General features: G+C 34.0%; 1 protein-coding gene across 1 annotated transcript; it reads right to left on the bottom strand.

Moving 5' to 3' along the window:
- Window positions 1-4347: 4347 nt before the first annotated feature.
- LOC121113666 (protein tiptop) lies at window positions 4348-8942 on the bottom strand. Its single transcript, XM_040707507.2, has 3 exons — window positions 8507-8942; window positions 7866-7992; window positions 4348-7796 (listed from the first exon to the last, which is right to left on the bottom strand). The coding sequence occupies exons 1-3, from the start codon at window positions 8607-8609 to the stop codon at window positions 4961-4963; spliced, it is 3066 nt and encodes a 1021-aa protein (XP_040563441.1). The 5' UTR covers window positions 8610-8942; the 3' UTR covers window positions 4348-4960.
- Window positions 8943-12480: the final 3538 nt, after the last annotated feature.

Here is a 12480-nt window from a genome sequence, read left to right as displayed (position 1 = left end):
TGACAAATGATTAATTAAATAATGCCATTTACTATCCACAGATTTGCAGTCAATTTCCTGATTGAAAGAGTCAATCATTTTCAACAGAAATAGTGTTTCTAATCATGCTATAGATAGCATTTAATTAACCAAAAGCCACGCCAAGTTTATATGATATATTTATAATATAAAACAAACAAATTTTTCAAAAAGAAAATAAATTAACAAAACTACATCTAATAGGTTTAAAAATTAAAAAAACAAACAAATTACCCTTCAAAGGATTTTACAAGATATTTCTATTTTTCAATTTATACTTTTTTTGCGGCAGAAACGATATCTCGTCTTAGAAGAAAAATCAAATATATATTATAACAGAGGTATACTTTCTGTGAGCTTAGGTAAGAAATAGAGTACTTAGAAAGATAATCAGTTGGCTCTGAATTGAAAATAAAGAGTCATTTATAGATCAAATTGATAAATTAGATAAGGCCAGGATACTACAAAGCAGAGGAGAGTTCATAGACATAAGAGACTCTTTTATCGATGTGAATCCATGATCACGATCCACTTTCAACGTGGATATACGAACGGGATTAATGGATATCGCCATGTCAGGGGATCGAAACATTAACCTATCAAAGATCCATGAGTCTTTAATTTCTTCATAATTTTTCTTTTGCATCAGCTTGATGATGATTCATGACTCCCCCTCCTTCTCCAAAAATACATATATCAAGAGCTATGTTGTGTCAATCCATATGTAAGACTGAAGAGAGCAGTTTTGTCCAGTTTAGCCGTTGATATCAACCCTAAAACTTATGACGTCAAATAACTTTATTTCTTCTTTTTTTTAATCAATTATACTACTAATAGTCCAAAGGAAAAATAGGATTAAGGACCGGTCCCAAGGTCTAAAAGGGCCGTTCCTAAGACTGGAATGTACTGAATAAATAAGGATTGACATCACAATATCGAAAGGTTATATACTATCTCCCAGGAGTTGGAGTTACCATATGTGGTTATTTGTTTAACAAGAAATTGCCATGGATGTCAAAAATAGATCTATCTTTTAGAAGACACCTTAATAAAATACAACTTTATATAAGGAAAGACGGTTACTTTTGAATTATATCAAACTAATAGACACTGAAAATACAACTTCCATCAAATAGCATGGTTATTATAATTAATTGGATTACGGATCGATTGATTGTAGAAAAGTAAGTACTTGACTCCTACAAATACTTACATATGTATTTGAATCTGATATATAATAAAGCTGGTTGATTGAGAGATATATTTTTAAAATACACATCCAAATATATGGCAGTAGATTACCATTTTTTGTGCTTTTAATTGGAAAAAATTGTGGTTTTTTTAAAATAAAAATTGACTGTTTTGGGTCTTAGATGTTATGAAGAGATAGACAATAAAGATTTAAGTCCTTATGACATCCAAATTAAAGGCAATATTTACACTTTTTCCTTTAAAGTTGTATGTTGTATGGTAGAAATCTTTAGTTGTTTATGCTATAGTGCCAAATTTCTGTTTTCTAGGTAAGATGAAGGTGTGGCCAATCAGGTTCAGGGGGCGGGGTGTTATTATTTCAAAAATTTTAGAACCAAACATGAAGAATTTTTGTTTCTTCTAAAAATAATATTTTTAATTAATTTTTCCTATTAAATTAATTTCAATTTTATGGTCTTCTTTTCTCAAATAGTTTTTATCTAAAAAAAAATAGACTTTCAAGTGTTTGTCTCAATGAAAAGTGGAAATTTTATCCTAAAATAGACAAAGATGTCCCCCAGACATTTCATTCAAGAAATGAAAGGAGGACCAACTATAATGGTGTTTATGCTTCCAAAATGGCACCTTCAACATGGATGCCGTCACGAGAACTCCATCTGGACAGATGTCCTTATATTGAGCGGAATTTATACATTTTTTGATCTATGAAGCATCATACAATAAAATCCATTCAATGACCCAACATTTAAAGCATGACGTCACTTTTTTTCATTTATTTAATCACATTATGTAGTTGTTTTTGTTTGAATTGTAAGAGCAATTTATGTACGTTATACATATCTATACATATATATTATGTATATATATATATAATGGCCGATTTCTCAGTGTTAGATGAATGGAAATATAATTTTTTTTTTGAGAAAAAATATGTTTGATTTATGTCCGTTTATGTGACGGTTTTATATAATATATATATATAAATCTACGCCCTACGTTATAAATCAAAAAAATCGTCTTTTTATATAATACTTATATATTCCTAAATACATACATATATTTATATTTATACGATTTGTAGTTTTAAGAAAAAGCCTTTTTCTTTCTTCTGTAATCACTAATTGCTCCCTATTTCTTGGCTTATATTTTTGCTATTAAATGGCATACTTAGTGTTATAAATCCTTAGCATTTTACAGCGTGCGTGCTGTGTTGTTGTTGGCAATTTGAATGATATTTATTTTTATTTTTTAAAGCTGTTCCATTATTCCTTCATTCTTGAGAGAAGAGTCCATCTAACGATAACGTGAAACCATGAGTATTATTGCTCAGGAATGATGGAGAGTAACGCTGAAGGGCTTTCTAGGAGGAAAATCAAAGGTATTTTTTGGCTGGTCCGTTTTTTACAAGGTGACAACCTGAGGATAAATTTCCTATGCTCTCGTAATTATTATTTAATTTCTGAGGAGTTAATTTCCTTTTCAGATACATTTAATTATATGCAAAACCTGATTAAACATTTGTATGTCCTCATAAAAGACATAAAATTAGTTGCAGAGCTAAAATGATAAACCCTTGTTGGACTCTTATTAAAATTGAAGATTGACATAGAAGTGATTCTTCCCAATGTCCTCTTTTATATCTTTCTCCCTCTTTTCCCTTGTTACAGCTACTTGACGCTGATCCAATCAAACGACATGACAGTTAAGCTGTTTTCCTCCAAAACATTATATTGATTGTCAAGGTGACCTTCTTGATTTTCATTTTTTTTAAATATTCCCAATGTGTTGGTCATAAGAGTAAGTCCCTATTGGACTCAAAGTAGAATAGAGGTTTAAAAAATAAGTGATTTGCGACTATTTCCTTGCTTGATATTGGTATTTGTACCTTTTTCCTTCATCTCACATATCGCACAGCTAATTTAATTTAAGTTCATGCAAGCTAAGCTCTTCTCCTTCAAAATATTCTACAAATTGTCAGGGTTAAAATGTTAATTTTCAGGTTCAGTTTTTTTTTTTTTCATACAAAATTTTATTAAAATTTACAGCCTTGTCATACCTATCATATTTGATTTATGAATCTTGGAATCCTCCAACTTTTGACTTTTCAAATTCATGGTTGATATTAAAAAATATATTTACGAAGGATCATTGCAGTGGAAAAATCTTCATTTCTTACTGATGACTACACCATAGAAAAAGAGCTAAAAACCTTCATTTTTTTAAGAAAAAAAAAAAAAATATAATTTGAGATATATATTACGGGAAAAATTGTTCATTTTTTTAAAATAAACACCTGCAAAAACAGTCATTTTTTTTCTTTAAAATAATATATAAATTTCTCAATTTCTAACCTTAAATTCAGAAATCTTTGATTTTGAAAAATTTGTTTACAAAAAGAAACCACAACAAATTTTTAGTTCTTAGAAATAGGCAACAACTATAATTGTGAGTGCAATAGTGTGAGAGACGGGAGGGAATTGTTCGCCCCACTCCTCCCCACTATGAAGAAAAACTATCTATAATCTGGCAATTAATATGGTATATTCAGGTAATGAAAAAAAAATGTTCTATTAAAAAGTCATCAAATAATGTATTTTCTAAAAAAAAGGTTATTTAAAAAATGCGTGTCCAAAATATTGAGGGAAAATTTTGTTGTAAACAATTATGAGCTCTACTATCTTACAAAAAAGACACCGAATATTAAAGTGGTAACACTAACAACTTGAAGAATGTTTGAAAGGAGAGATGCTTAGCTGTCAGGATGTTTCATTAGATTACCTACAAGCAACTATGAAATGCAGGGTAAAAAAACAACAGAAATCCTAATCCATATTCATTGACAGAAATAATTACGATGGATATTATTCTTCTCCGTGCCCAACATAACCTACAATTATAACTCTGCAAAAAATTATCCGAGTTACCCATTGTCTTTCATGTATTGGCTATGACTTTGTAATAAGATGTTCTCTCTTGAAGAAAAAATAATACCAACAACAGTCAAAAACTCTTGTTTTCGTCAAAAGTAATATTTTTTACAACCCTGGTTATAGAATAAAATCAGACAATTTACACCCTGGCTATCTAGTTATTTTGACTAATGAACCTTCTAAGATATTGTAGAGTAATAATAAATTTATTCTTCATAAAATTTTGTATCATAACAATTCATTTTTATATATAATTCTATCATTATGGAACATGTATAAGTCATTGATAATGATACTATCGAGGAGAAAATAAAATAATATTCAGTAGAAGTAATGATAATATTATATTAATTACGTCTTGTGTGTTACGTATATATATTTGCATCATCTTAATAATGATAGACAATAAAACGAAGGATAAATGATGATTTAAAAACAAACAAGTTGTACGTATGAACAGGATCTAACAATTAAACAAGTGTACTTGTGTATGGAAGGGAGGGGGGATCTGGGAGAGGTTTGTGGTGTGTTTAGAATATGATTAAAATAATTAGTAGAAAAAGAGTTTGAAAATAGAAAGGACAAAGCATGAAAAAGAAGAGTTGAGGCTTCTTCTTAAATATTGTATTTGTCCTCTCTGGTTGGGAAAGGGGGAGGGTTAGGGTGGTTCTAATGGGTTGAAGGAGGTGGGATAAGAAGGAGTTGTTTGATTTAATACTGGTTTGTATAAGTGTGAGTCAGAAATGAGACGGGGGAAGGTATTCTCTTCTGAAATTGAAAGGAATGACCATTTTAAATAATTAGGGTTGACTTGAACAGGATAATTGTTTTGCTAATTGAGAATATTTTTGAAATTTGGATTGTGCATTTTCAGCTTTGGCACTAGATGAGGAAGGGGATGAGGCGCTGTTGTTGTTGTTGTTAACGTGATGATTACTGTTTGAGTTGTTCAAAGGTGGAGGAGGAGCAACGAGGTTGTTCATGGAAGATGAAGTTGAGGATGACTCGTTTGGACTTGGACTCTTTTCCGGCCCTTTAGAGACAGGGTGGTAAAAAGGTGAGCCCATAATTCCTTTTTCATCCTTGACAAAATGCATCTTACTCAGATGATGCCTGTATGCTCCTTTGGAAATAAAAGGTGTGTCACAAAAGGGACATTTGAGCAAAGAGTCATTTACAATGGCTTGATTGCAAGCCCAGGAAAATGCGAGTATGGCTCCAGGGTCTGAATAAAGGGAGGAAGTCCCTACAGGAAGAATGGAAGAAGGTGAGGCGGAAGTGACAGTAGGCATATGACCTCCATTATTGTTCAGCGAGGAGGAGCTACATTTTGGCTTCTCTGTTTTATCGCAGAGCATTTGGAGAGCAGCCAAAGGATTTTTTTTCCGACCTGGATCTTCTGAAGATGTGTTTTCATTATGGGATGTAATTGATTCATCCATTTTGGATTCGACTAGAGAGTTCGGTGTTGCTGCCTCATCCTCTCGCGTGTTGACATACTCTTGAAATGAGCGTTGAGATGCAGCCGGAGAGGGGGGTAAAGAGTTTTTTGTAAAATGACCTCCTCCAGAGTGATCTCCTCCTCTTTCCTCAGTCTTGCTCTCCTCTTCCTTGGAATCTGGATAGTTTGAGAGTTTGGATCGATCTGGAGAGCTGCATTCACTTGAATCACTACGTGAGGAGGTCCCAAATTTTCCTCCCATAAAGAAATTTGGAATTGGACGAAAATTATGTACTTCAGCATTGTTAGGTCTGCTGAAGTCTGTGGGAATGCTTTCATCAATTCCTAATCTCTGAAGAATGCTTAGATTACCATCTACCACAGGCAAAGTTGACTTCTTTTTTGAAGCACCGAAATTGCTTTGAACCATTTTTTCTAAGGATCCCAAAATGGACTTGGGTTGCTTATCGCTCTCATTTTCGTGCTGATGGTCTTCAACGGTATTTTGTTTCGTGGACGAAGGAGAAATTGAAGGGGGAGTTGAGGAGGCGGCAGAGGAGGATGGGGGACGTCTAAGGAGATCTGAGGGACCAGAGCCAATACAAAGATGAATGTGAGATGAAAAGAGGGAAACAGGGATTTTTTCGCTGCATTTCTCGCATGTTATTTTCCCTTCATCAGATTTAATACCAGAGATGATGAATTCCTGTTGAGCTCTTTCAAGTTCAAGGAGTTTGCGCACTGGAAGAGACTTTTTTCTTTTTTCCTTGGATGGAGGAGGGAGATTTGGAGGTGGAGGTGAGACAACGGAGCGGGAATTTGGCCCACTCTTGGACTCATTATAATGATTATTCTTCACCATGTGATCGCTGAGGTCCCGTAAAGTGGAAAAGGAGGAATCACAAACTTTACATGTCAGGACAGAGTTGACGTGACTCTGATTGTGTTGATGTTGTTGTGATGATGATGATGCTGAATTAGGAGATGGAGAGGATATAGGGACAGATGATTCATTACCCCCTCCTCCAGATTTCCAGGATGAGAGTTGCTCTTGGGATATAACTTTGGTATAATGTTTTGTTTCTTGCATATGCTTAGTCATTAGATCAAGGGACCTAAAGCTTTGTCCGCACCACATGCATTTGAGAATATCCTTCGTTTGCTGCTCACCCCGCCCAAGCCATACATCTTGACCCCTAACTAGTTTTCGAGGCATGGGAAGCTGTTCTTTGAGGATATCCCGTGTTTTTGGCGAGGATAGGAGAGGGGAAGGGGATGTTGACAAAAGGGAAGTTGTTTGTGTAGGCGTAGGTGGAGGAGGAGCTTGATGCCCTGTGGATTTAGATGATACTCTGAGTCCTGGAGAGATTTGAGGTGGAGAGGATGAAGGAATTTGTGGCCCAAAGTGTTTAGTCTCTTTCATGTGATCCGTGAGATCTTGTAAAGAGGAGAAAGCATCCTTGCACCAAACACATTTAAATATGTCTTTACTATTTTCAGGACCTCTATTGATCCATTGGGATTGCCAAGCAGAGTGTCGGGGTCCAGATGTGTTTTTATTCGTGCCTCCACCAGAGGGCAAAGACGAAGGTGAGTGTTGTTGATGGTGATTGGATAAGACATTATTATTGTTGGAAGTGTTCTGATGAGAGTATGAGGGTTGATGAGGCCCCTTAATGATCTCAGACATGCGTTCTAAGGGGTTATTTTTAAAGAATGAATTGCTATCTGAAGAAGAAGATGCTCCAGTACCAGGTAAGAGCATTTCCGGTCTTGCTCCTAGAAATGGGCTAAAAAAGGGAGAAAGAGCTGCTGCAGCAAAGGGATCCAGTTTCCCCGGAGAGAATGTTCCTTTGGCAACGTCTTTAGTTAAGTCTAATGGGGACTCCTTAGGTGACATGGGCCTTTTGGAAGTTCCCCCTAGGGCATTATCTTCTAACATCTTTCTTTTTCGTGATAAAGGTGAATCATCCGATGAAGAAGAGGAGGCTTGGCTAAGGAGCTGAGCGGCTTGTAGATGAGCTAACTGAACAGCATAGAGGGAGGGGTTTAGAGAGAGAAGAGCAGGATTGAACAGGGGATTCTTGAATAGACTCATGGGATCCATTCCTTCTCCAACTCCCGAAACGGTTGAAGTACCGTTGTTGCTATTTGCGATGCTAGAGTGAAGGCTAAAGGGAGGGGGAGGTGCCATCCTATGTAAATCAAGAAAGAAAACAAGTAACAAATGATGTCATATTTGACATTCAATTTATTTTCCTTACCCATTGCTGCTACTTGATGGTGGCTCAACAGAGTCGAGAGAAGGCCCTGCGTCTTTTTCACTTATGAGGCTCATAGAGTCAGACTCCAGAGTATTGTTATCCTCTTGCAGAGAGGTCTCCTCAGATCCTATAATCAGTTTATAACACATAGATTATATCTTTTCTTGAAAGTATCAAAATAATAAAAATACAATCCCAGACACTGAACCCATAAAAGTCATTTATTTTAAAAATATATATAAATAAGCGCCATCTGGAGAGAAGGATAAATAACTTCTCATATATTTATACAAGAGTATAAACGGCATTAATGAGAGCCTAGGGACTAGGTCATAAATCAAAGCAATGGGAAGTTCCCTGCACTTATTTTTCATCTCTTGTTCTATAAATTGATTCTTTTTAATGTGTTTTAATTATGGGAAGAACACCACATATATTGGCAATTTAAAACCGCAAAATAAGTTGCAATTAAAGCATTAAATATTAAATTAAAAAATCTACAAATGAGTGGAATAATAACTCGTAAAAAAGAGAGGATTTACACCTGTCGAGCTCCGTAGAGTCGTCCCACAAATACTCAAAGGCTCAGTATTTACTTGGATTCAATTCATGAAATATGAAATTGGGGGTGTGTGACTTACCTTCATCTGGAGTTTGGTTATTTTGGGCATTTGGAGCGTTGTTACCCGTTTTTTGAGGACAATTCTGTTTTCTTCTACCCATTTTAGCCAAATTTACTGTCATGATTCCTCCTCAATCATGATAGAAATAATCAATAGATATATCTTCACCTAATCTGTGCCGATGCATGGAGGAGTAAAGGTATTCAAGAATAGAGCTGGTTCCTCTTGATCATTATGTTGAGCGTATATAAGATGTTTTTTATTCAGAGTATACAGAGAAGGTGATGATGAAGCAACAATAAATAATAATAGAGGCTGTATAAATATTTATAAAAGTTCAAATGCTGAGTGAGGCTCTTCTTTTAATTCTCACTCTATTTACTATTCAAAAAGGAGAAAAATAGATACAGGACGAAAACTACACGACGACCGGTGAGTAACTGCCGAAAACTTCTTTTTTTTACGAAACTTCCCCCCGTCTTCTTTTTTCCCGTCGTAAAAAGCCGGCCGGAAAGAGTGCGCTCTATAATAGAATCATTTTTAACCCTTTTTTCATGTAAGAATTTTTGAAGCGTGAGGTATTTAATATGATTATTATTGCTATTGCAACAACGAACAGAACAAATGGAGAGTGTATTGATCTATAATATGATGACTTGAGTCCTTGTATTAGTATTTTTAGAGAGGACAGAGTCGACTAACACTGTGATAACACATAAAATAATTTTGAACAAAAATCAAGAAAAAAAATTAATTTATTTTATACGTCATAAATTTCACCATTAGAGTAATATATTTTTGGTCAACTATAGACTTTGTACGAAAACTTCAGGACTGAGTTGAAATGACCGATATTGTCTACTATGTATAACCTTCATTTCATATGGGGTTTCATCCATTTTTAATTATTATTTTATTATAATTATGAATGTTTGTTATTTGAAGGGTCGTTTGAAGGCCCTTCAAAGTCTTAATTAGAATAATTTGTTAATAAAAAGTGACGATAATTCTTCGTTTAATAGAAAAAATAATTCAGATAAATTTATATAAACTAATTCTATATATATCGTTCATCAACATATAAGCAAGCTGGAACTATTTTCCACAAAATGGAGTCTAAATTATATTTGTATTCTTAGACGAATCATCCTCATTCTGTTTATCAACAAATTATTCTTGTGTTACCTTTGGGTGTGTCGTGAATATCAATGAAAGCGGCCGAAATCGATCAACACAATAAAATAATGGAAAATTAATATATTTTATGGTCAAAAAGAGCCATATCGGGGTGAATATAAGTACCTTACATCGAATTATGGTTCTTAACTTTTGTTAAAATCATTGGGTATCAACTCATACCACGAATTTTAATATATACCCTGTAATTGATATAAATATGTCTATGAAATATTATGTTGTAAGTAATAATTGGAGTTTTCTTCTTCTTCTTTTGTTTTTTACTTTTGTCCAAGATTTTTTGAATATTGATGCACTACGTACAGGGTGCACAAACTGTCAATCTCGACACTTTAGTGCACTTTCTAAGGCTAACGAGGGTACATGGGCAGGTGATTTTTTTAGACAACTTCTTCACACATGCTCATGTAGGGAAAAATATGGAATTAATTCACGAATTTGTTGTTCCAAAATTTTGGGAAAAGCATGGAACCCTCCTTGGACTCCGCGGCGGGAGTGACAATATAACAATTGCTTAAAGTCCAGGACATCTATTTTGTTCCCCAAAAGACCTCTGGGTCAACATTGATGCCTCTTTTAGGGTGTTAGAGATCAAGGTGAACCCCTGGATCGACTTTGTTTTCCGTGGGAGCCTTTAGATGTAACAACAGGACTCGGTTTCATGCCACACCAAAAAAAGAGGAAAAAAGAAGTTTCAAATGGCCCCAAGACAATTATGGGGATTTCATCTCACCGGACTTTTGGCTTCACAACTCGCCAGATCAGAATCCAATGATTTTTTTTTTTTTATTTACAGTGCGATCGATCAAAAAAAATGCTACAATATCAAAAAATAACTTATAAGTCGGAATTCCAGGATTTGCTAAGGAACCAAATGGCAAAGGCCTGCTAACACTTTTGGCCTCGTATCGAGACTGTAATTGAGGCTGGAGATTATTTTATAATATAAAGTAAATTAGAATCCATCAAGCTTTCAGAATCTGGTTTTATTTATTTTTTAATATGATAATTGGTGGGAGAGAAAATTGTGTTTGAAAAAAAAAGAATGTTAATACGGATTTAAATAGCTTGTGCACCCTATATGTATGCAAATACTATCTTTTATTTACCAAAAGATTGTGTGATTTCTGAGCCGATGAACGTTCTCCATACCTACATACATACAATGTAAGAAGAAATACGCTCTTTTTCCCATTTTTCTATTATTATTCATTTCTATTATTTACGACGAGTAAGGATAGAAGAAGACTCTTAATAATAATAGTAGGGGAAAAAGTCATTAAAATGTTGAGAAAATCCAAATGATTAATGATCTATCCATCCCTCAGCTAGGAGCAGCAGAAGGAGACAACAACGAAACGGAGTAAACAACAACAAGAACGCCAACGCCAGCGCCAAATACCATCAGTGCCTCAGATGGACAATAACAATCTGAGCCAAATGGTTTTGTATTCCTTTTGGCAAGAGCAAAAATGGTTATTATGATGATGATGGACAATAATCCCTTCTCTACGTCCGTTCTCGTCCCCACCACTCATCTCCATATTCACCTCCCTCCCCCCCCACTTCTCATCCAATGAAATCATTAATACTTTTCTTTTTCTCCATCAAACAACATAAACACAATAACAAAACAAAAAATAAAATATATATAAACGATCAATCTCAAAATATGAAAAAATATACCAAAGATTGATTTATATTTCATTAATACAAATGTCGGGCGAGTAATTAACCTCCTCATAAAGTAGAGGAACCGCTATTTATTTTTTTGACCAAAAATTTCAAATCATCATCCTAGACCATTGTGTTAATGATAAATGAGAGAAGAGGAAAAAATAGTCGGGAATTTTGATGTAATTTAAAATTCGCGTCTTTTCATTTAAAAAAAAGAAAAAATAACTTTTTCCCATATTATTATTTTAATAAATAAATTTATATATTCTTTTAATGACTCTTGAAACATGATGATGATGACTACATTGATGCGATCTTTTGGATACCTTTATTAAGAAGTACATTATAAATATTTTAGTGTTCCTCTGTATTCTGGTATGATAGTGGTACTGGGGCAAGGGTGTCCTTTAAAAATGTGAGGATCGTAGAACATGGGATTATTGGTCTAAAGACAGAAAAATGTGTAATCGAACTTTGGACTATGGTATTTACCTGCGTATTTTAATTCATGTTATGCAATTTTAGCTATATACAAAAATAAGCCACCCCTCACTTTTGAGCGGGTTTCATAGAGAGGGTTATGAGTTTGGGAAACAAGTAATTTGATTTCCTCTCAACAGAGGGGCGTCCGCAGGGGGTAGGATGGAGGGGGTTTAGCCCCCCTCCCCCCTATAAGGAAATTTAACTTTTTACAATAAATAATTTTAAATTTGATTTTGTAAATTGTTTTTCCCAAAAAATTAACTTTCTGTTAAAAAAAGTGACTTTTTGATTGTTTTCCCCAAAAATTTTATATTTGAGTTCTTTTGTACAAAAAAACTAAATTTTTGTGTACTGCTGTGGACTTTTGTGATTAATTTTGTGCTAATATTTGAATTTTTCTTTCAAATTTAATTATTTGTAAATATTTAAAATTCAATATTTGAAATTTTTTCGATAAAATGTAAATTTTCAGATTTTTTTTCTCCGAAAAACCCCTGCAACCATTAAAAAAATGGTTGCAAGGCTACATTGCTAACGTTCAATGATGACGTTACATTGCTCAGTCATTACTAGTACAAATGTATTCAGTTACTTACTCATTAAAATGGGAAATACTATCAAATTATCCATCAACA

This window comes from Lepeophtheirus salmonis, chromosome 2 (genome assembly GCF_016086655.4).
Source record: "Lepeophtheirus salmonis chromosome 2, UVic_Lsal_1.4, whole genome shotgun sequence".
Classification (NCBI taxonomy): Eukaryota; Metazoa; Arthropoda; class Copepoda; order Siphonostomatoida; family Caligidae; genus Lepeophtheirus; species Lepeophtheirus salmonis.
This window is presented reverse-complemented; position numbering and strand designations above follow the sequence as displayed.

Excerpts from the sequence above, each read along its gene's own strand:
- LOC121113666 (XM_040707507.2), bottom strand. The coding sequence starts at position 8,609 with ATGACAGTAAATTTGGCTAAAATGGGTAGAAGAAAACAGAATTGTCCT. Across the intron at positions 7,993-8,506 it reads TAACCAAACTCCAGATGAAG|GATCTGAGGAGACCTCTCTG; the intron begins GTAAGTCACACA and ends AACTGATTATAG. Across the intron at positions 7,797-7,865 it reads CCATCAAGTAGCAGCAATGG|GATGGCACCTCCCCCTCCCT; the intron begins GTAAGGAAAATA and ends TGATTTACATAG.